Below are 23,852 nucleotides of genomic sequence, written 5' to 3'. Positions count from 1 at the left end.
CCCTGATATTCTACTTTCTACAACCACCAAAAGAACCATCTCCACCTCGGAAACCCCAAATGCATCCCTGATATTCTACTTTCTACAACCACCAAAAGAACCATCTCCACCTCGGAAGCCCCAAATGCATCCCTGATATTCTACTTTCTACAACCACCAAAAGAACCACCTCCACCTCGAAAGGCCCAAATGCATGCCTGATGATATTCTACTTGCTACAGCCACCAAAAGACCCACCTCCACCTCGGAAGCCCCAAATGCATCCCTGATGATATTCTACTTGCTACAACCACCAAAAGAACCACTTCCACCTCCGAAGCCCGAAATGCATACCTGATATTCTACTTGCTACAGCCACCAAAAGACCCACCTCCATCTCGGAAGCCCCAAATGCATCCCTGATGATATTCTACTTGCTACAGCCACCAAAAGAACCACCTCCACCTCGGTAGCCGGAAATGCATCCCATATTATATTCTACTTGCTACAGCCACCAAAAGAACCACCTCCACCTCAGAGGCCCCAGGTGCATCCCTGATATTCTACTTGCTACAGCCACCAAAAGAACCACCTCCACCTCGCTAGCCAGAAATGCATCCCATATGATATTCTACTTGCTACAGCCACCATAAGAACCACCTCCACCTCGGAGGCCCCAGATGCATCCCTAATATTCTACTTGCTACAACCACCAAAAGAACCACCTCCACCCCGGAAGACCGAAATGCATCCCTGATATTCTACTTTCTACAAGCACCAAAAGAACCACCTCGGAAGCCCCAAATGCATCCCTGCTATTGTGCTTAAGAGCTCCATCTGCAAATTCATTGTGTTCCCAAAGTCCAAAAGTAACAGGCATCACACTGCACCAGTACAATTCGCTGGCTCCTTTGCCCCATCCGTTACCAGGGCCACTTGAAAGGTTGGAAACCTATTGAGTGTAGGCTCGGATGTATTCTCAGAATAGCACGAGTAGTTAATTGTAAACCTCATTCTATAACTGCCATTTGAACAATGCACGTGTGTGTGTGTGTGTGTGTGTGTGTGTGTGTGTGTGCATGCGCGCACGGCATGTAACACATCGTGATTATGCAAGAAAGATGGCAAGAAGTGCTTCTGATGACAATGGTGTGTGCCGGCATTCCCACAGAATGCCCCCAAGAATATAAGAGCAGATGTTCAGTGTTCACCACACAAGTAGGGTGCACAGAGACCATTCCTTGGGCAGAAGGTCTCCCACACTGAGAAGAGGTGAGAGAGTAGAGGAAGTGAGATGGAACGAGAGGGAAGTAGACGGAGCAGACACAAATGTTGAAGGCGGTTAATAAGTCATACGTAGAATCACCTTAGAGGAACACTTTTTATTGTTACAACAATAAAACAATACAATAACAAATATGCTTAAACATTAATGAAATAGATATACAACGTATAGCAAAATGACAAACATTAGACGTATATAACGATAAGTTAGGAGGGCAATAGTTTCCAGAAATCGCATCCCAAGCTATGCTTGCCCGAGCGGTGCTCCTTACATAATTATATGGCTTCAACTTCCAAAAAAAAAACCCACATCCCCAATCCGCCCCTTTCTCTAATTGGATTGTTCTGAAGAAGGGATGGGCAGAGATCTGGGGCTGCATCTTTCAAACAGCGATGGTATCAGCGGCCCTTGTGCAGAACTCTTTTTGTAATTAAATTCTCTTTGAGTGTGCGATGATGAGCGTATGTACCGTTGAGTGCGTCAGTGGGTTACGCTGTCTCGTTGAGTGCGTCGGTGGGTTACACTGTCTCGTTGAGTGCGTCAATGGTTTACGTTGCCTCAGAAACCTAGATAACGGCTTTCAATCATTCATAGGTTGCCTGTAGACGGGTTCCACGCCCCCAACATCCAGACTCAACAGTGATTCGCAAGGATTATTGCATCCACAGAGGGCAGCTGGAATGTGTGCCAATCCAGGAAGCTTGACTGCACATCTTTAAACTCAATTAAATAAGAAGAACACCACATACCAAGCCCCCATGTGCATCTCGCGCTTCCTCTGCTTATAACTATGTAACAAGGTAATGCTTTATAGGTTTGTATATACACATTTGTAATGGTAGGTCCCCCGTGACTGGCCTTGACAGTAATTTGGAAGCCTCTGCGACTGGGGATCCAAAATGTGAACCATTGTGGACCTGGGTGACATTGACATTATTCTTGTTTTTAAGGAAACAATAAAACTCTTATTTTGTGTGGCTCCCAACGTGACATAATTGATCTTTGTAAATGGATCAATGTAGGGCCCCGGGAAAATGCAGATTATTCCACCTTCCTCCAGACCGCAGTCGAGTCCTACGGGACTCCATAATGGGGACCAAGCAGTTGGAACGCGGAGGATTGACCTCCAGTTCTGAGGCAGTAAATCTGTTAGCACTGGCGGTAATGGGAAGAGAGTTTGGGGTGCTACCCTTGTTAATGCTGCCACACTCCTAATCAAACCTCTGGCATGCTGAGTTCTAGTGAACCATGAGTATGTGCTTGCTCATTAAACAGCAAAATGACTTGACCAAAAGCCCTGGCCGCTGTTACTGCTACTGAGGTGATAATGGCAAGCCCCATCGTAACGCTTCGCAACAGAGTCCCTAGAAAACGGCTTAAGGGGCCCTTGTCTATGTTTACGCCCCAGAGTCTGCAGAGTTGATTTCAAGAGTATATCTACGGTTGTACCGCATTGGCCATGCCCAAAGGGGAAAGCTGCAGCGAATTTGACTTTCTAGGTGGCAAAGCTATTTAGAGGGTTTGTGCTTACATGCTTTCTAGCTGAGGGAATAGTTGGGATGTGAACAGGGGGGTTTCAAGGGAGTTTAAAAGGCAAGCAGGAGAAGACCAGCAAGGAGAAAGGTCGTGAACAGAGTCACAGGTCCAGACTTGATTCCTGGGGCTCCAGAACCTCCTGCTGCAACAGTGGTTGTAGTCGTAGCGTCACTTGCTGGAGAAAAAAAAGGCAGTTTGAAGTCAGCTTGAGAATGGCAGTAACGTCACTATCAGTTATCATCATCAAAGTCAAAGAAACAGAACAAGGAAAGTACAGTCTTTTGACATCTGGCAACAGCGACCCTTGAACGTCGCGACCAGGAGTTGGTGTTCCAATTTATTTCACTTCACTAGCAAACTTTTAACATTTGCTTCTTCCATCTTTAAAAAAAAAACCTTCCTACATACATGGAAAGTGATGAAAGAAATAGCCCCTGGATCCATTTGGGTCCACGCTTTGACGTAAGTGCTCGGGCAACTGCAGTTCGAGGCCCCATCAGATATCGTGGCAGCAAAAACAAAGAAAAGACTTGGTATTGTTAATAATACACATCTGTTAAACTAAAATTAAAACAAGTTCAACGAAGTAATATACCACTTCCCCTTTTTAATTACCAGTCACTAACATGCATATTATGCTGGACACTAAAAATGCAGTTGGCGATGGAGATGCCACACAAACAGTATGTGCCATACTATCTTATGCACAATAAGTGGGGCGCGTCGCATCCAGACAACTGCCCACACATGACGAAGAATGCACATCTAGCACTATAAAACAAGTGCCTGCTGCACAGAGAAGCTGGGGAAGACAGCAAACTTGCTTAGGGCGACCCCAGTCCATTCATGGAGTGTATGACACCCCATTAATTAGCAACCTTGCCAAAAACAGAACATGCAAAGGACATAGAGGAAGATTTAGATGAGTCAAATCCTTAGGGTACTTTGGCGGGTCAGATTAAGAACACAGACTCTGATCTGCCATGTCACTATGGACATTATTACATGAAAAGTGAAAACACCTAGCTCTCCCTATGTTAAGGGTGTTCCCTACCTAACCAAACTAACCAAGGTACTCGACAGTCATCCGCGAGAATCCACTGACCTACTCTAACCCTACCACTAGAAGAGCCACAAAGGTACCCCCTTCTCCTGCAGGCAGGTTCTTCACCAAGTTTAGTGCAATCACAGAGCCTTAAGTCCTTCTTGGGAAGTACTTTTATTTAGTCAGAAAGCTCCGATGCTGGATCCTTCCAGCTTTCAAGTGTCATTTCCCTTTGATTACTCTTTCTCTCATTTTCATGCTTTTCTTATTCTGTTTATCTTTGTTCTTTCCTTCTCATTCAGTTTTAAAGTTTTCCCTTCTCTCAATGTCCACTCTTTATTTTGACTGGGCCGAGTATGAATAGTCCATGAATGATTATAACTCTATTTATTCTTAATACTCTATCTTGACTGGGCCGAGTATGAATAGTCCATGAATGATTATCACTCTATTTATTCTTAATACTTTATCTTGACTGGGACGAGTATGGGCGTTCCAGTAAGGACACTTACTCTTTCCATACACTCACAATGCTTTATCATGATTGAGACAAGTATGCACGTTCCAGTAATGATTCTCACTCTTGTCATTTGTTCCTAATACTTTATCTTGATTGGAATGAGGATGAATACTCAAGTAATGATTCATACTCTCTTCACACACTTTCAATACTTTATCTTGACTGGAATGACTATAAGCATTCTAGTTATTATCTTCAGTCTCCCTCCCGCGGCTCCCGCTTTCCCCGTTACCTGATTGTATTAGGGATAACGTCACTGGGCTGCGCAACAGGCTAGAACCTTCTCACTTGTCAGACTGGCTCTTTGGCTTTTCTGTGGTTTCCCATCCGGGTTTGCCATTCCTCCTCCTTTCCGTTCGCTTTGCTCTTCTTTAAGGGAAGCGCTGCCGGCATTGTTTAGGGACCCACTGGTCCACCACTGCTTGATCATGGTCACATCATCATTTATTTCCTTTCTCCGGATCGGGACGCCTTACGCCCCCCTCAGTTTGTTTCATCTCCTCTCTTTGTTGACACCACTCGTCTGAAGCCGTATGTGGGATTCTGTTCTGCATCGGATGCTGCACGTCCATGTTTCTTCCTCTGTACCTCGCAGAGCCAATTTGAAACCCACCGGGTCTCTCCCTCCCAATGTCTCTGCCTTCCATTCTTATTACGATGCTGTGGGACTTCCCTAGCGCAGAGTTAAAGTCATTCCTTTCTGGTTGACTTGTATTCTGTTTTCTTCCCATGGTTTTCTTCTTCACATTTTCCTTCATAGGCACAATTAAAGTATTTGGATTACAATGACAAATTCTGATTTGTTTCTTCATTAACTGTCTTTAAAGGTGGATTAGTGATGGGTGACTCGGGGTGTTCTTATAAAAACAGGAGTCCTTGTCCCCACCGTCTGAGTCTTTCCTGTTGAGGTCCCACTTGCCTCTACCCTTAGGGAGGGTATTGTGCAGCTGGCTCACCTCCCTAGCCTCAAAGGGAAAGGCTCCCCCTTGGGGAGAAGTAACACAATCCTGCGATTCGTTACAGTAAATATACTTGGCACAACAGCATTGAACCAAAGTCAGAGGTTGTAGTCAACACAGCATTGCCAACACCGCTGGCAATTATACATATATGAGCTAGTGGGTCTTATCAAACTGTAATGACCATAGCAAAATAACATCTTGCCTTGTTCTTGTATTCATTTCTGTAGGTCCTTGCCAGGTATGCTTTCATGGGGAATGCCACCAAGGTTACCCTTAGTATCCTGACCAGGTTCCCAAATGTCACTGGAGCTATAGTTTTGTATGCATATGCAAATTACTCCATTGCAGGCAATGAAGTACAAATAGTGCTCGTATAATACAAATTGTATTTTGAAATCAGCATAGATTTATCCATGACAAAATCGACAAAGACACTATGCATTGAGGAGCTTGCTCGCAAACATGAGCCCTGTGAGGAGGAAGTCCCCTGCCTGACTCCTGGAGTTGCCAATGGGGTGACTAAGGGGGGCAGGTACCTCCCTAAACCAAGCCAGAAAATGAGGGTCCAGGGCAGTATCGGGAGGATCCCCTGGTCACCCTTCCTTGGTCCTCTTCTTCTGACGGGAACCCCATCTGGAACCCGTGGGCCCCAACCTACTATCAAGAAACTCCTGTGGTACTCGCTCCGGGGAGTTGAGCAGACTGAGGAAGCAGATGCAGAATTTTGCCACGGGTCGCCCGGGAGACCTCACCTGAGTCACAGATGCAGCCAAGAAGCTCTTGCTGTCCTCACTCCAGGCACTGCAGTGGATTGCAAAAGCAGATATAGAATGTTCCTGCAACTTGCCTGGACACCAATCTGCTCTGGCACTCCTGGCTCTTCAGTGGGCTGCAGAAGCAAATTCAGTTTCTTTCTGCTACCCGTCCAGAGACCTAATGCAAGGCACCGATGCAGCCAGAGTTTTTCTCTAAGGTCCACCTACTGGTATCAGAAACGTGTGTCCGGAAAAGTCTGCAAACCTCGAATATAACATAAAAACCAAACAAGAAACATCCCTCTCAGCTGAGTACCACTCTAACACCACTAGAAATCATTGGAAGCTGGCGTGCCCGGCCTTTAAAGCCTTCGGTCACCCCACAACAGCTGCATAATGCCGAGTTGAAACCATTTACACAAATCAATTACAGACCATCCCAAAGGTTCACAGCACAAGGGCTCAGTCCGTTGGTGTGAGAGTTTGAAGAAGGAACTGGCAAGAGGAGTCTGGAGCAGAGTGGAAAAGGCAGAGAATGTAAGGAGGAGAATTAACAGGTTGAAGAGGAGATTGGGCACAGTAAGGATGGGGATTGCATTAGGAACTGAGGAGCAGCTAGGCTAAGAAGGAGGTTAGAGGTTAGGCTAAGGAGAGAGAGAGAGAGAGAGAGAGAGAGAGAGAGAGAGAGAGAGAGAGAGAGAGAGAGAGAGAGAGAGAGAGAGAGAGAGAGAGAGAGAGAGAGAGAGAGAGAGAGAAGAGGGTAATCTTCTGGACAAGCCAGACCAATCAAGGTAGCTTGGCGGCGGTCAAGACTAGGTCTGAGGTGGGGTGAGATTGACTGAAAGACCTCAATGAGCAGACAGAGTAAAGGACACTTACAAATCACTCACAGTCAGGTGTAGCTAGATTAAAAATACATATACATTTATTTCAAGGCCTTTCAGCTTCAACACACAAATCAAATCACAGTAACACTATCAAGCCAATACAATCCTATCTAAATACATATATACAAGACCAATGGGGTCTAAAGGGTTAATGCACGAAATGGGTCCATAACCTAAAAGGGGAAGGAAACCGGCAGTGCAAATAGTCTTTAGTCCCTTCTGCATCCAACACACTTCAATCTAAGAGGCAGTCCAATCCCTATGAAGAGTGGAGCCTAATGCTCAAATGTACATGCAATGCAAGCGCACGCAGTAGTTCAAATGGGCAAAACGGGGTCTCTTCGAGGGTCTGTAGCAACTCAGGAAGTTGGGTGAGGCGATGAAGAATAGGTTCCCACTATTCGAGGAGGGTCTCCACTTGAGGACAGAGTTGATTCCAAGAGTTGGGAATAGTTTGCTAGTTTGCACTAGCAGTGGAAAGGAGTGGGGCCCTCAGGGGCCACTTATGCTTAAAAATGGATGGAGGCGCTAGGGGCCACCGGCTAGGGTTGCGATTACTCACCGACCCCTGGTGCACTCTGGACCAAACTTCGGCAGTCGAGTCCACTTCGGTTGCAGCTTCAAGCGTGGCAATTTGGCGGCTCTGCGGCTTTCAGCAACGAATATACAGCGATGATTCCAAAATGGGACAGTGGCGATTTCTCCGCTCCTGGTGGATGGATCAGGCCAGTTTCACTGCAGCAGGCTTCAGGGGCAAGAGCGCCACAAATGCAGCGCACCTGCAAAGGTCGTCACTACGGCTGGGCGACACAGTAGCCGTGTACACTTCATTTTGGGCGCACTCATCTCACTTCAGACCTGGGAACGCCAAGTGTACGAAATTTGGTGTGAGAGTGCCGTGAACATAGAGCTAGCGATTTACCAAGTTTCGAGGGCCTCCTCAAAATGGCGGCGGTATCAGGGCAAAGAGACTGTGTAAGATGATCAGCCACTGGTTGGCCCAGGGACACTTCCGAGAAGGCCTACTTGCACGGTTTGATGAAGGTGCTGAGAATAGTTGGTCCCACTATTCCAATAGGTCAAAGCGTCTTCGCAGACCTTCTACGACGACCAGATGCAGAGGGTTCCCACGTGACTACAGCAGGCTCAGGGTGCCAAACCTTCCAACGGGTCACCAGCAGTTCCTTGACTCGGCTTCTTAGCTTCAGGATACTTGGATCCTATCCTTCGTTCAGTGCGAACTCCAGAGATCGGCATGGTATGGGTGTTTGGGGGCTTCTCTTATCCAGAATCTCCTTCGCGCCAAAACCAAGAGGACCCAATGGGAGATATGCTCACATACAGGCATACCATACATGGACCAATCATGGACCATGGTTGTTCCAGGCATTCACAGCACTCCAGACTCTCTGGCACCCAGGATGTGTTTGGGGACAGACACCCCAGCCCACATCCTGGAGACACACACACAAGACATGCAGAAGCCCGCGAAAGCATGGCGTTTCACGGGAAAATGCATGCCAAAATAAGGACTGACCCGGGTCGGCTCGAACTGGGGAAGCCGAAGGGGCAAGATGGCCAAAGGACAAGACAAAGAACCTTGTGACATGGCCATTTTGGAGCCAGGCCACCTATTTGTTCCAAATGCGGTAATCACGGTTTACCTCGCAGGAAAGGGTTAAAAATACATGAAAAGATAAGCTGCCACCAGCCCTGTCCGTGACACATCTGCACATCTCCTCAAAAATCCTTCGAGGGTATCTGGGGAATTTGGAAATGACTAAGAGACCCAAGTGCACTGTAGTGTAAGGTACATTGTACACTTGTTACATGTTGCAGAAAAGTTGCAACATTTGGAAAGGACTACGGGGAAACAGAGTCTCCCAGTACTGATTGTCTTAAGGGCATGTCAGTTTCCCCATTAAAAGTGAGCAAAAGCCCAGAGGAGTGCAGCAAATGCGGTAATCACGGTTTACCTGGCAGGAAAGGGTTAAAAATACATGAAAAGATAAGCTGCCACCAGCCCTGTCCGTGACACATCTGCACATCTCCTCAAAAATCCTTCGAGGGTATCTGGGGCCTTTGGAAATGACTAAGAGACCCAAGTGCACTGTAGTGTAAGGTACATTGTACACTTGTTACATGTTGCAGAAAAGTTCCAACATTTGGAAAGGACTACGAGGAAACAGAGTCTCCCAGTACTGATTGTCTTAAGGGCATGTCAGTTTCCCCATTAAAAGTGAGCAAAAGCCCAGAGGAGTGCAGCAGAAGGCTGGGCTCCCCTGGTAAAGTCAGACTATGGTGTTAAACGGCAGCAAAACAAAAAATTGGGGGGGGGGGGTACACAACTGGAGGGAAAATTACACATAAATGGAAATCTTTCCTAACAGCAATGTCGCTTGTGAACCAAATCATGTGCATCATGTTTGCTCCAGGCGCTCCCCAGGCCAGGCAACTGTCCTTCTCTGCAAGCCCCTTGCTTGTGTATTCACTCATGGCAAAGTTTCTTGTGAACCAAATCATGTGCGCCATGTTTGCTCCAGGTCCCCTGTCTCAGGCCAGGCAAGTGTCCTTCTCTGCAACCCCCTTGCTTGTGTGTTCACTCATGGCAAAGTCCCTTGTGAACCAAATCATGTGCGCCATGTTTGCTCCAGGTGCCCCTCAGGTCAGGCAAGTGTCCTTCTCTGCAAGGGTCCTTTCCTCGCAGAGCAGTGGCGTGAATGTAATATTTTATTGTCATAATAACACATGGAAAAATAATTACTTCATAAAACTAGTTATTACCCAAATCAACCTAAATAACATTGGCAGTGCATTTGTGGGGATTGGGTACGCTTATAGTTGGGGGTGCGGTATGCTCACCTTGAGCTGGCCCTAGGAAACTGGGCCGGATTACACCAGATTCGGAATCCAGCAAAGATCCCGCTAAAGGATTCCAAATCTGGAGAAATAAAAAGGCCATGGCCTTGCTGGGCCGCCGCCACAGACCACCCCCGCGGCGGCATTCCCAGCTCAGAAGAGCCCTGCTCCGGCTTGCCTTTTCTTGTTTTTTTTTTTATATGAAGGTGCAGTTAAGGTTCAATGGCTGCAGACACTGCAGGGAGTGAATGACTGGGAGTGGCAATTGCATCTTAAGCAGCGCTAATGCTTGGTGATTAAACATGGGAGGGATGGATAAAGCTTTTACACTCACACTTTTACAAACTCATATTTGCAGACTCACATGGGCACACTTGCAGATTTGCTGGCTCGCATATTTCCACAGATAAACATTTGTGCACTTACGCACTTGCTCTTTTGCAAACTCATACACACAAATTTGCACACTCACATTAGCATCCTGGATTAGCTGCCCCACGTTATGAATTGTTTGCCTTTCTTTGACTGTTGCCTCCCTGTATTCTACTCTGTAGGATCCTGGATTATGTGTCTGCCCCAAGACGTATACTATCTCCTTAACACTCAAACACACTACACACACAGACCAACTATTGCACTCACACACAGCGATTTACACTCTGCCAAACATCATACCTCTACATCATGGGCCGGGATGATAGCTCAGGGACAGCGTGTTTGTCTTGGAAGCAAAACCACGCAGAGCAACACAGGCTTGACTCCTGGTCCTGCCCTTAGAGTCTCCGGTATTAATGCAATAAAAGATTAACCCACCAACTTAAATACTTCTGCCCAAGCCAGTACACCTACAAGTACACAAGGCTCCCATATGATCACAAAAGCCTCTGTGTCCTCGGCACAGACCACCTAGAAACCGGTCTCCTCATCACAGTCCTAGGGTACTGCCCAACTGCACACATCAACGGAGCAGGAAAGCCAGCTTCCCCCTCTCCTTGATCATGCTGCGAAAATGGAAGCAGTGATTGATATAACAACTTTCACAAGCAATGACTCCACACCGAACCCTGCTCCATCACTCCCCCTCCTCTTTTTTGCATTTGCAGCACTGGGTGTGATTGTGTGTGATGAAGTAAACTGTAGAGTAAATGATTGGTGATCAAGCTAAGTTTCCTGCAAATATCAGTACTGCAATCGGGCCAAACTTGCTTCAGCTCAAGAACTGCAGAAAGGTTCTGCGTCTTATTCCAGCACAAAACAAAAAAAGATCATTGCTAGCAAGTATATCATGCTACAGCCACCAAAAGAACCACCTCCACCTTGGAAGCCCCAAAAGCAGCCCTGATTCTCTACTTTCTACAACCACCAAAACAACCACCTCCACCTTGGAAGCCCCAAATGCATTCCTTATATATTCTACTTTGTACAACCACCAAAAGAACCACCTCCACAGCCCCAAATGCATCCCTGATGATATTCTACTTGCTACAGCCACCAAAAGACCCACCTCCACCTCGGAAGCCCCAAATGCATCCCTGATGATATTCTACTTGCTACAGCCACCAGAAGAACCACCTCCACCTCGAAAGCCGAAATGCATCCCTGATATTCTACTTTCTACAACCACCAAAAGAACCACCTCCACCTCGAAAGCCCCAAATGCATCCCTGATATTCTACTTTCTACAACCACCAAAAGAACCATCTCCACCTCGGAAGCCCCAAATGCATCCGTGATATTCTACTTTCTACAACCACCAAAAGAACCATCTCCACCTCGGAAGCCCCAAATGCATCCCTGATATTCTACTTTCTACAACCACCAAAAGAACCACCTCCACCTCGAAAGGCCCAAATGCATGCCTGATGATATTCTACTTGCTACAGCCACCAAAAGACCCACCTCCATCTCGGAAGCCCCAAATGCATCCCTGATATTCTACTTGCTACAGCCACCAAAAGAACCACCTCCACCTCGGTAGCCGGAAATGCATCCCATATGATATTCTACTTGCTACAGCCACCAAAAGAACCACCCCCACTTCAGAGGCCCCAGATGCATCCCTGATATTCTACTTGCTACAGCCACCAAAAGACCCATCTCCACCTCGGAAGCCCCAAAAGCATCCCTGATGATATTCTACTTGCTACAACCACAAAAAGAACAACTTCCACCTCCGAAGCCCGAAATGCATACCTGATATTCTACTTCCTACAGCCACCAAAAGAACCACCTCCACCTCGCTAGCCAGAAATGCATCCAATATGATATTCTACTTGCTACAGCCACCAAAAGAACCACCTCCACCTCAGAGGCCCCAGATGCATCCCTAATATTCTACTTGCTACAGCCACCAAAAGAACCACCTTCACCTCGGGAGACCCAAATGCATCCCTCATATTCTACTTTCTACAAGCACCAAAAGAACCACCTCGGAAGCCCCAAATGCATCCCTGCTATTGTGCTTAAGAGCTCCTTCTGCAAATTCATTGTGTTCCCAAAGTCCAAAAGTAACAGGCATCACACTGCACCAGTACAATTCGCTGGCTCCTTTGCCCCATCCGTTACTAGGGCCACTTGAAAGGTTGGAAACCTATTGAGTGTAGGCTCGGATGTATTCTCAGAATAGCACGAGTAATTAATTGTAAACCTCATTCTATAACTGCCATTTGAACAATGCACGTGTGTGTGTGTGTGTGTGTGTGTGTGTGTGTGTGTGTGTGTGTGTGTGTGTGTGTGTGTGCATGCGCGCACGGCATGTAACACATCGTGATTATGCAAGAAAGATGGCAAGAAGTGCTTCTGATGACAATGGTGTGTGCCGGCATTCCCACAGAATGCCCCCAAGAATATAAGAGCAGATGTTCAGTGTTCACCACACAAGTAGGGTGCACAGAGACCATTCCTTGGGCAGAAGGTCTCCCACACTGAGAAGAGGTGAGAGAGTAGAGGAAGTGAGATGGAACGAGAGGGAAGTAGACGGAGCAGACACAAATGTTGAAGGCGGTTAATAAGTCATACGTAGAATCACCTTAGAGGAACACTTTTTATTGTTACAACAATAAAACAATACAATAACAAATATGCTTAAACATTAATGAAATAGATATACAACGTATAGCAAAATGACAAACATTAGACGTATATAACGATAAGTTAGGAGGGCAATAGTTTCCAGAAATCGCATCCCAAGCTATGCTTGCCCGAGCGGTGCTCCTTACATAATTATATGGCTTCAACTTCCAAAAAAAAAACCCACATCCCCAATCCGCCCCTTTCTCTAATTGGATTGTTCTGAAGAAGGGATGGGCAGAGATCTGGGGCTGCATCTTTCAAACAGCGATGGTATCAGCGGCCCTTGTGCAGAACTCTTTTTGTAATTAAATTCTCTTTGAGTGTGCGATGATGAGCGTATGTACCGTTGAGTGCGTCAGTGGGTTACGCTGTCTCGTTGAGTGCGTCGGTGGGTTACGCTGTCTCGTTGAGTGCGTCAATGGTTTACGTTGCCTCAGAAACCTAGATAACGGCTTTCAATCATTCATAGGTTGCCTGTAGACGGGTTCCACGCCCCCAACATCCAGACTCAACAGTGATTCGCAAGGATTATTGCATCCACAGAGGGCAGCTGGAATGTGTGCCAATCCAGGAAGCTTGACTGCACATCTTTAAACTCAATTAAATAAGAAGAACACCACATACCAAGCCCCCATGTGCATCTCGTGCTTCCTCTGCTTATAACTATGTAACAAGGTAATGCTTTATAGGTTTGTATATACACATTTGTAATGGTAGGTCCCCCGTGACTGGCCTTGACAGTAATTTGGAAGCCTCTGCGACTGGGGATCCAAAATGTGAACCATTGTGGACCTGGGTGACATTGACATTATTCTTGTTTTTAAGGAAACAATAAAACTCTTATTTTGTGTGGCTCCCAACGTGACATAATTGATCTTTGTAAATGGATCAATGTAGGGCCCCCGGGAAAATGCAGATTATTCCACCTTCCTCCAGACCGCAGTCGAGTCCTACGGGACTCCGTAATGGGGACCAAGCAGTTGGAACGCGGAGGATTGACCTCCAGTTCTGAGGCAGTAAATCTGTTAGCACTGGCGGTAATGGGAAGAGAGTTTGGGGTGCTACCCTTGGTAATGCTGCCACACTCCTAATCAAACCTCTGGCATGCTGAGTTCTAGTGAACCATGAGTATGTGCTTGCTCATTAAACAGCAAAATGACTTGACCAAAAGCCCTGGCCGCTGTTACTGCTACTGAGGTGATAATGGCGAGCCCCATCGTAACGCTTCGCAGCAGAGTCCTTAGAAAACGGCTTAAGGGGCCCTTGTCTATGTTTACGCCCCAGAGTCTGCAGAGTTGATTTCAAGAGTATATCTACGGTTGTACCGCATTGGCCATGCCCAAAGGGGAAAGCTGCAGCGAATTTGACTTTCTAGGTGGCAAAGCAATTTAGAGGGTTTGTGCTTACATGCCTTCTAGCTGAGGGAATAGTTGGGATGTGAACAGGGGGGGTTTCAAGGGAGTTTAAAAGGCAAGCAGGGGAAGACCAGCAAGGAGAAAGGTCGTGAACAGAGTCACAGGTCCAGACTTGATCCCTGGGGCTCCAGAACCTCCTGCTGCAACAGTGGTTGTTACAGTCGTTGTAGTCGTTGTAGTCGTTGTCGTTGCGTCACTTGCTGGAGAAAAAAAGGCAGTTTGAAGTCAGCTTGAGAATGGCAGTAACGTCACTATCAGTTATCATCATCAAAGTCAAAGAAACAGAACAAGGAAAGTACAGTCTTTTGACATCTGGCAACAGCGACCCTTGAACGTCGCGACCAGGAGTTGGTGTTCCAATTTATTTCACTTCACTAGCAAACTTTTAACATTTGCTTCTTCCATCTTTAAAAAATAATCCTTCCTACATACATGGAAAGTGATGACAGAAATAGCCCCTGGATCCATTTGGGTCCACGCTTTGACGTAAGTCCTCGGGCAACTGCAGTTCGAGGCCCCATCAGAAATCGTGGCAGCAAAAACAAAGAAAAGACTTGGTATTGTTAATAATACACATCTGTTAAACTAAAATTAAAACAAGTTCAACGAAGTAATATACCACTTCCCCTTTTTCATTACCAGTCACTAACATGCATATTATGCTGGGCACTAAAAATGCAGTTGGCGATGGAGATACCACACAAACAGTATGTGCCATACTATCTTATGCACAATAAGTGGGGCGCGTCGCATCCAGACAACTGCCCACACATGACGAAGAATGCACATCCAGCACTATAAAACAAGTGCCTGCTGCACAGAGAAGCTGGGGAAGACAGCAAACTTGCTTAGGGCGACCCCAGTCCATTCATGGAGTGTATGACACCCCATTAATTAGCAACCTTGCCAAAAACAGAACATGCAAAGGACATAGAGGAAGATTTAGATGAGTCAAATCCTTAGGGTACTGTGGCGGGTCAGATTAAGAACACGGACTCCGATCTGCCATGTCACTATGGACATTATTACATGAAAAGTGAAAACACCTAGCTCTCCCTATGTTAAGGGTGTTCCCTACCTAACCAAACTAACCAAGGTACTCGACAGTCATCCGCGAGAGTCCACTGACCTACTCTAACCCTACCACTAGAAGAGCCACAAAGGTACCCCCTTCTCCTGCAGGCAGGTTCTTCACCAAGTTTAGTGCAATCACAGAGCCTTAAATCGTTCTTGGGAAGTACTTTTATTTAGTCAGAAAGCTCCGATGCTGGATCCTTCCAGCTTTCAAGTGTCATTTCCCTTTGATTACTCTTTCTCTCATTTTCATACTTTTCTTATTCTGTTTATCTTTGTTCTTTCCTTCTCATTCAGTTTTAAAGTTTTCCCTTCTCTCAATGTCCACTCTTTATTTTGACTGGGCCGAGTATGAATAGTCCATGAATGATTATCACTCTATTTATTCTTAATACTTTATCTTGACTGGGACGAGTATGGGCGTTCCAGTAAGGACACTTACTCTTTCCATACACTCACAATGCTTTATCATGATTGAGACAAGTATGCACGTTCCAGTAATGATTCTCACTCTTGTCATTTGTTCCTAATACTTTATCTTGATTGGAATGAGGATGAATACTCAAGTAATGATTCATACTCTCTTCACACACTTTCAATACTTTATCTTGGCTGGAATGACTATAAGCATTCCAGTTATTATCTTCAGTCTCCCTCCCGCGGCTCCCGCTTTCCCCGTTACCTGATTGTATTAGGGATAACGTCACTGGGCTGCCCAACAGGCTAGAACCTTCTCACTTGTCAGGCTAGCTCTTTGCCTTTTCTGTGGTTTCCCATCCTGGTTTGCCATTCCTCCTCCTTTCCGTTCGCTTTGCTCTTCTTTAAGGGAAGCGCTGCCGGCATTGTTTAGGGACCCACTGGTCCACCACTGCTTGATCATGGTCACGCCATCATTTATTTCCTTTCTCCGGATCGGGACGCCTTGCGTCCCCCTCAGTTTTTTTTCATCTCCTCTCTTTGTTGACACCACTCGTCTGAAGCGGTACCTGGGATTCTGTTCTGCATCGGATGCTGCACGTCCATGTTTCTTCCTCTGTACCTCGCAGAGCCAATTTGAAACCCACCGGGTCTCTCCCTCCCAATGTCTCCGCCTTCCATTCTTATTACGATGCTGTGGGACTTCCCTAGCGCAGCGTTAAAGTCATTCCTTTCTGGTTGACTTGTATTCTGTTTTCTTCCCATGGTTTTCGTCTTCACATTTTCCTTCATAGGCACAATTAAAATATTTGGATTACAATGACAAATTCTGATTTGTTTCTTCATTAACTGTCTTTAAAGGTGGATTAGTGATGGGTGACTCGGGGTGTTCTTATAAAAACAGGAGTCCTTGTCCCCACCGTCTGAGTCTTTCCTGTTGAGGTCCCACTTGCCTCTACCCTTAGGGAGGGTATTGTGCAGCGGGCTCACCTCCCTAGCCTCAAAGGGAAAGGCTCCGCCTTGGGGAGAAGTAACAGAATCCTGCGATTCGTTACAGTAAATATACTTGGCACAACAACATTGAACCAAAGTCAGAGGTTGTAGTCAACACAGCCATGCCAACACCGCTGGCAATTATACATATATGAGCTAGTGGGTCTTATCAAACTGTAATGACCATAGCAAAATAACATCTTGCCTTGTTCTTGTATTCATTTCTGTAGGTCCTTGCCAGGTATGCTTTCATGGGGAATGCCACCAAGGTTACCCTTAGTATCCTGACCAGGTTCCCAAATGTCACTGGAGCTATAGTTTTGTATGCATATGCAAATTACTCCATTGCAGGCAATGCAGTACAAATAGTGCTCGTATAATACAAATGGTATTTTGAAATCAGCATAGATTTATCCATGACAAAATCGACAAAGACACTATGCATTGAGGAGCTTGCTCGCAAACATGAGCCCTGTGAGGAGGAAGTCCCCTGCCTGACTCCTGGAGTTGCCAATGGGGTGGCTAAGGGGGGCAGGTACCTCCCTAAACCAAGCCAGAAAATGAGGGTCCAGGGCAGTATCGGGAGGATCCCCTGGTCACCCTTCCTTGGTCCTCTTCTTCTGACAGGGGAACCCTATCTGGAACCCGTGGGCCCCAAACTACTATCAAGAAACTCCTGTGGTACTCGCTCCGGGGAGTTGAGCAGACTGAGGAAGCAGATGCAGAATTTTGCCACGGGTCGCCCGGGAGACCTCACCTGAGTCACAGATGCAGCCAAGAAGCTCTTGCTGTACTCACTCCAGGCACTGCAGTGGATTGCAAAAGCAGATATAGAATGTTCCTGCAACTTGCCTGGACACCAATCTGCTCTGGCACTCCTGGCTCTTCAGTGGGCTGCAGAAGCAAATTCAGTTTCTTTCTGCTACCCGTCCAGAGACCTAATGCAAGGCACCGATGCAGCCAGAGTTTTTCTCTAAGGTCCACCTACTGGTATCAGAAACGTGTGTCCGGAAAAGTCTGCAAACCTCGAATATAACATAAAAACCAAACAAGAAACATCCCTCTCAGCTGAGTACCACTCTAACACCACTAGAAATCATTGGAAGCTGGCGGGCCCGGCCTTTAGAGCCTTCAGTCACCCCACAACAGCTGCATAATGCCGAGGTGAAACCATTTACACAAATCAATTACAGACCATCCCAAAGGTTCACAGCACAAGGGCTCAGTCCGTTGGTGTGAGAGTTTGAAGAAGGAACTGGCAAGAGGAGTCTGGAGCAGAGTGGAAAAGGCAGAGAATGTAAGGAGGAGAATTAACAGGTTGAAGAGGAGATTGGGCACAGTAAGGATGGGGATTGCATTAGGAACTGAGGAGCAGCTAGGCTAAGAAGGAGGTTAGAGGTTAGGCTAGGAAGAGAGAGAGAGAGAGAGAGAGAGAGAGAGAGAGAAGAGGGTAATCTTCTGGACAAGCCAGACCAATCAAGGTAGCTTGGCGGCGGTCAAGACTAGGTCTGAGGTGGGGTGAGATTGACTGAAAGACCTCAATGAGCAGACAGAGTAAAGGACACTTACAAATCACTCACAGTCAGGTGTAGCTATATTAAAAATACATATACATTTATTTCAAGGCCTTTCAGCCTCAACACACAAATCAAATCACAGTAACACTATCAAGCCAATACAATCCTATCTAAATACATATATACAAGACCAATGGGGTCTAAAGGGTTAATGCACGAAATGGGTCCATAACCTAAAAGGGGAAGGAAACAGGCAGTGCAAATAGTCTTTAGTCCCTTCTGCATCCAACACACTTCTATCTAAGAGGCAGTCCAATCCCTATGAAGAGTGGAGCCTAATGCTCAAATGTACATGCAATGCAAGCGCACGCAGTAGTTCAAATGGGCAAAACGGGGTCTCTTCGAGGGTCTGTAGCAACTCAGGAAGTTGGGTGAGGCGATGAAGAATAGGAAGCAGATGCAGAATTTTGCCACGGGTCGCCCGGGAGGCCTCACCTGAGTCACAGATGCAGCCAAGAAGCTCTTGCTGTACTCACTCCAGGCACTGCAGTGGATTGCAAAAGCAGATATAGAATGTTCCTGCAACTTGCCTGGACACCAATCTGCTCTGGCACTCCTGGCTCTTCAGTGGGCTGCAGAAGCAAATTCAGTTTCTTTCTGCTACCCGTCCAGAGACCTAATGCAAGGCACCGATGCAGCCAGAGTTTTTCTCTAAGGTCCACCTACGTGTATCAGAAACGTGTGTCCGGAGAAGTCTGCAAACCTCGAATATAACATAAAAACCAACAAGAAACATCCCTCTCAGCTGCGTACCACTCTAACACCACTAGAAATCATTGGAAGCTGGCGGGCCCGGCCTTTAAAGCCTTCGGTCACCCCACAACAGCTGCATAATGCCGAGGTGAAACCATTTACACAAATCAATTACAGACCATCCCAAAGGTTCACAGCACAAGGGCTCAGTCCGTTGGTGTGAGAGTTTGAAGAAGGAACTTGCAAGAGGAGTCTGGAGCAGAGTGGAAAAGGCAGAGAATGTAAGATGGAGAATTAACAGGTTGAAGAGGAGATTGGGGACAGTAAGGATGGGGATTGCATTAGGAACTGAGGAGCAGCTAGGCTAAGAAGGAGGTTAGAGGTTAGGCTAAGAAGAGAGAGAGAGAGAGAGAGAGAGAGAGAGAGAGAGAGAAGAGGGTAATCTTCTGGACAAGCCAGACCAATCAAGGTAGCTTGGCGGCGGTCAACACTAGGTCTGAGGTGGGGTGAGATTGACTGAAAGACCTCAATGAGCAGACAGAGTAAAGGACACTTACAAATCACTCACAGTCAGGTGTAGCTATATTAAAAATACATATACATTTATTTCAAGGCCTTTCAGCTTCAACACACAAATCAAATCACAGTAACACTATCAAGCCAATACAATCCTATCTAAATACATATATACAAGACCAATGGGGTCTAAAGGGTTAATGCACGAAATGGGTCCATAACCTAAAAGGGGAAGGAAACAGGCAGTGCAAATAGTCTTTTCATCAAGAGACGGTCAGAGAAAGGAGTATGAAGTAAAGAAGAGAAACACGACCAACCAGACTACTCTGGAAGGTTCTGGCAAGCCTGGTTGATGTTAGGCAGGCAGTAGAGGCAGGAGAAGGGCACGTACCCAACAGGGGTCCTAAGGATTGCAGAGGAGCATGGGAGAACTAAGGACTGAGAACTGAAGAGGAGAGATATTCAGGTCTAGGCAACTCAGCCGCCATAGAGTAGGGGGATGTTCCTCCATTACCCTGTCAAACACTGGAGCCCACGCCTCAAAGACCCAGGAAGTGGCAGTTAGTAGAAGCCAGTGAAGGCTGGAGACCTCAAGGAAGCAGAGTTTGGGCACAACAGAAATTGGAGAGGACACAGATCTGAAACCCCTCAAGAGCCCGCAACATTTACTGAAGATATCACAGGGTTTGGGAATCCCTCAAGTAACAAACTTCGGGGGGAACAAAAGGGCTCTGAAACCCCCTCAGGAACCTGCAACAGACATTGGAGAGACCCTCTGAGGGGCAAGAGATCGAGCAGGAATCGCTAAATCCAGAAGGGGGTTAGCCTCAGGGGCAGGGAGCCTAAGGAATTTGAGTTCTTTATCTCCATTATTTTGGTCCAGTCGGTATAATTTTCCTCAAATAATTTATCGTCGTCTTGCACACCCTTTATTGCCGTAATTCTCTAACCATGTCACCGTGTGCCAGGCACAATAAAGCTGCCACTGCAATGGGGGCGGCATTGCGTGACACATGACATGGCCTGCTCATAATTACAAACACGGTGCATGTGAACAGTCCCACCCTGCACTGTGGGGCAGAGAACAGGCCCCCCAGCTAGTGACCCCCTCCTAACCCCTCTATTTGTGTAGTGTAATGTACAGAGGCACTGTGCAGATGATTTGTTAGTTATCTTTTGAATTATTTGCTCACAAGCTTCTCAGCTCAAAGCAGGGTAAGAGATTGGGTGCACAGGGGGCATGGAATGAGTGTGCAAGGTGCATCATTTCCAGGCCTTGCTGTCACTGTACATATAGTATTTAGTACAGGGGGTGGTCCTGACCTCAAATATTTACACTACAGTGATTTGCTGTAGAAACAATTATAACACATCTCCATGTTCAATACATCTTCAAAAGTATGCATCCTGGGATGAAAAACGTACAAATCCAAATTCTGGAAAAACCAGTTGTTAAGACCTTTATTTATTTAGGTCGTACATTACAGCACGGATAATTACATTTTGCTGGCTGAAAGATTTACATATAGACAGTAAACTGTAAACATGGTCACCAGCTTGCTAGGTTTTGTAAGGCGAGGACACAAATGTTTAACACATAAGTCACTAAATGCAACCTGTTGTACTTGAAGTTGTACAGAAAACCAAAGTAACATTTTTAGGCACTCTGCCAACATATCAAAAAATGAACACATTCAAAAGACAAGTACAGTGTGTTAACTCTACACTACTATACTGTTAGTCTGTTGTGTTATCTGTGTGTTGTGTTACAAGATACTGCTTCATATTTGTCAACATTTGTGCAACCAATACTTCGTACAATAAAATACAATATTGTGCTTCAAGAAACCTAAAAATAGGGTCTGCTAAGACGCGACGTCAACACTAAAGGTAGTAAGGATAATGTATGTTATTGGTCTCACTGTTGTAGGTTCAAGACACGATGACGTGGGATGTTTCGACTGTGAAGGGGTGGCAGCCTTCTTCTGGGGCCAGGAAAAGCGGGTCTCCCTATGGTTAAAATACAATATATAAGATATTGTTGGATGTTTCAGAGCATGGATCATGTACGCAAATGTTAAAAATGCCTGTGAGAGGCTACAATCTTGGAAAAGCCCTCTGGACCCAAGTACTGACCTTGCAATCAGAGGTTTTTAGGTGAATGAGCTGGTAGTAACTGTGCTCATGGTTGAAGGATGTGGAGTAAAGAAAGACACATGGAATGGTGTAAGATACATGTGGCTGTGGAGCCTAAAACTGGCTGGAATGGAGTGAAAGGCCCAGAGGGACCTGGATGAATGGGCACCGTCAGGCGAGGTGCTGCGTGGGTCCCTCGGTATGGAAGGAGTCTTGGAGGCAGGAGAATAGTTCCTGTCTGTAGGTAATGGGCGGCCAGGCGATCGAAGCTGCTGGGAGGAGGGAGACAAAAATAGGGGAAAAGTGCCCATCTGTCAGTAAAGGGAACGGGCTCAGAGTTGGAGCTCAGGATGGGAAGGGGGTGCCCATAGTGGGCTAGAACTCACCTCAAGTCAGGGATCTATAGGCATGCGGCAGAATCGCAGAGAAGCAGTGCTCGCGTACAGCGGGGAAGGAGCTGTGCGAGCAGATAACGGTGCGCATGCGGCTGGAGTGAGCGTCTGTCTCTCGCGCATGCGCACGGGCACAAATGGCAGGTCTCCAGGGAGACGGGGACGCAGAAAGAACGCGTCAAATGCCGGACAGGAGTGGGTGTATAGAATGGACCTGTGCTCGATGTGCTGCCCGGTACTGTCAGATGAATAACTGAGCTTACTAATGCCAAAAGGAAAGCGACAGCTGTAAGTGAAAAAGCATCGCATAAAAGCACACAATGTCGCATGGAATGGCAAATAATGTAATAAGGCAGTTGGAGGCTGGGTTTTGGGTGACACAACGTGAAGGACCCGCTGGTTCAGGATGGCCAGTGTCCATAGTAAAAAGGGGGGGGCTGGTCAGGGTGTGAAGGTCCCTAAAAAGGCTCCCAGTGAGTGGGGTGCACAATGGTAGGGAGGGCGGGCAAATGAAGAGAGGAGCCCTGTGTGGGCCAGATGGCCTGAGCTGGGAAATCCTGGGTGGCTAAGGACAGGGCACCTGCTGAGGAACAAGGAGGTAGAGTGCTTGGGCCGGAGGGTGCCGATTGCGGGGGGACAGTGCAGCTGGTTACAGATACTCCACTGGTGCGAGTTCATTGAGACCCTTAGTTATGGTCTGTAGCTTAGAGATCCACCAGGATTCTTTGAAATTTAGAGCATTAGTGGTATTGGAACAGTCCATCACTTTGTCAACCACCCACCATTTAAACGAGTCGCAATTATGTTGAGGTTCGAGAAAATGAGAGACTAGGGGTGCATTGTGAGTCTTTCATCTTATTCTAGACTTGTGTTCCCCTATTCTCTTGTTAACTTGCCTAGATGTTTGCCTTATGTATCGTAAGCGGTAGAGGTATTCAATGAGATAAATGACATTTGATGTCTTGCAGTTAGAGAAGTGGCGGATTTCCCATTCTTTGCCATCTACCGGGAAGGAACGTAGTTTTTTGGTTTGGCTACAGACTGAGCAACTCCCTTAGGGATGGTGTCCGCAGATCTCCCGCATATTCCACAGAGTTGATCTCGAATCTTTGCGTTTGTTTCTAGCATGTGTAAGGAGATCTTTGAGATTTTTGGATCTCTTAAGGGCCATTCTGGGTAGAGGTTCTTCTGGTAGACCCAGTTGAACGATGGGCCAGAGTTTTTTGATGATGCCTCTGAGTTTGGACGTATTAGCATTAAAGGTAGTAACACATGCAATAGGGTCTTCGGAGTCATGGTTGCGGACCTTAGGAACCAATAATGCTTCTCTGGGTGTGTAGAGTGCTCTTTTCTTGGTATCTTTGAGTCGTTTTTTAGGGTACCCTCTGTTTTCAAGTTTAAGTTGAAGTTCTGATGCATGGGCTTTGAAGTCCTTGGTATTGGTGCAATTACGTCTAATTCTGAGTAATTGTCCATAGGGTAAGTTATCAAGAAGGCTTTTGGGATGATTGCTCCGATAGTGCAATGTGGTATTGCGGTCTGTCTCCTTTTTGAAAATAGAGCATGTGAGCTTCCCATCCAAGGCCAGCATGTTGAGGTCAAGGAAGTTCATTTTCTCGTTATTTTAGCTCATCGTGAATTGAATTTCTTGTGTTAAGTTGTTAGTTCAGTTAAGGAAGTTGTTTAATTCTTGCTTGTTGCCATGCCATATAAAAATAACATCATTGATGTATCTATGC

The 23,852-nt window shown here is 46.4% G+C and overlaps 1 protein-coding gene across 2 annotated transcripts in view; it reads right to left on the bottom strand.

The window, feature by feature from the left end:
* Positions 1 to 1,346: 1,346 nt before the first annotated feature.
* Positions 1,347 to 23,852, bottom strand: part of PI16 (peptidase inhibitor 16) — a 98,462-nt gene continuing 75,956 nt past the window's right edge. The window contains exon 5 of one of the 2 annotated variants that reach the window (XM_069633418.1): positions 1,347 to 2,975. In XM_069633418.1, the coding sequence (XP_069489519.1) occupies positions 2,851 to 2,975 (125 nt within the window). In that variant the 3' untranslated portion in view covers positions 1,347 to 2,850. Of the gene's footprint in view, positions 2,976 to 12,857; positions 14,516 to 23,852 lie in introns of those variants that run through there. The other variant, XM_069633417.1, reaches the window with a different exon arrangement.

The sequence above is a fragment of the Ambystoma mexicanum genome, chromosome 13, assembly GCF_040938575.1.
Source record: "Ambystoma mexicanum isolate Mex_15411 chromosome 13, UKY_AmexF1_1, whole genome shotgun sequence".
Taxonomy (NCBI): domain Eukaryota; kingdom Metazoa; phylum Chordata; class Amphibia; order Caudata; family Ambystomatidae; genus Ambystoma; species Ambystoma mexicanum.
This window is presented reverse-complemented; position numbering and strand designations above follow the sequence as displayed.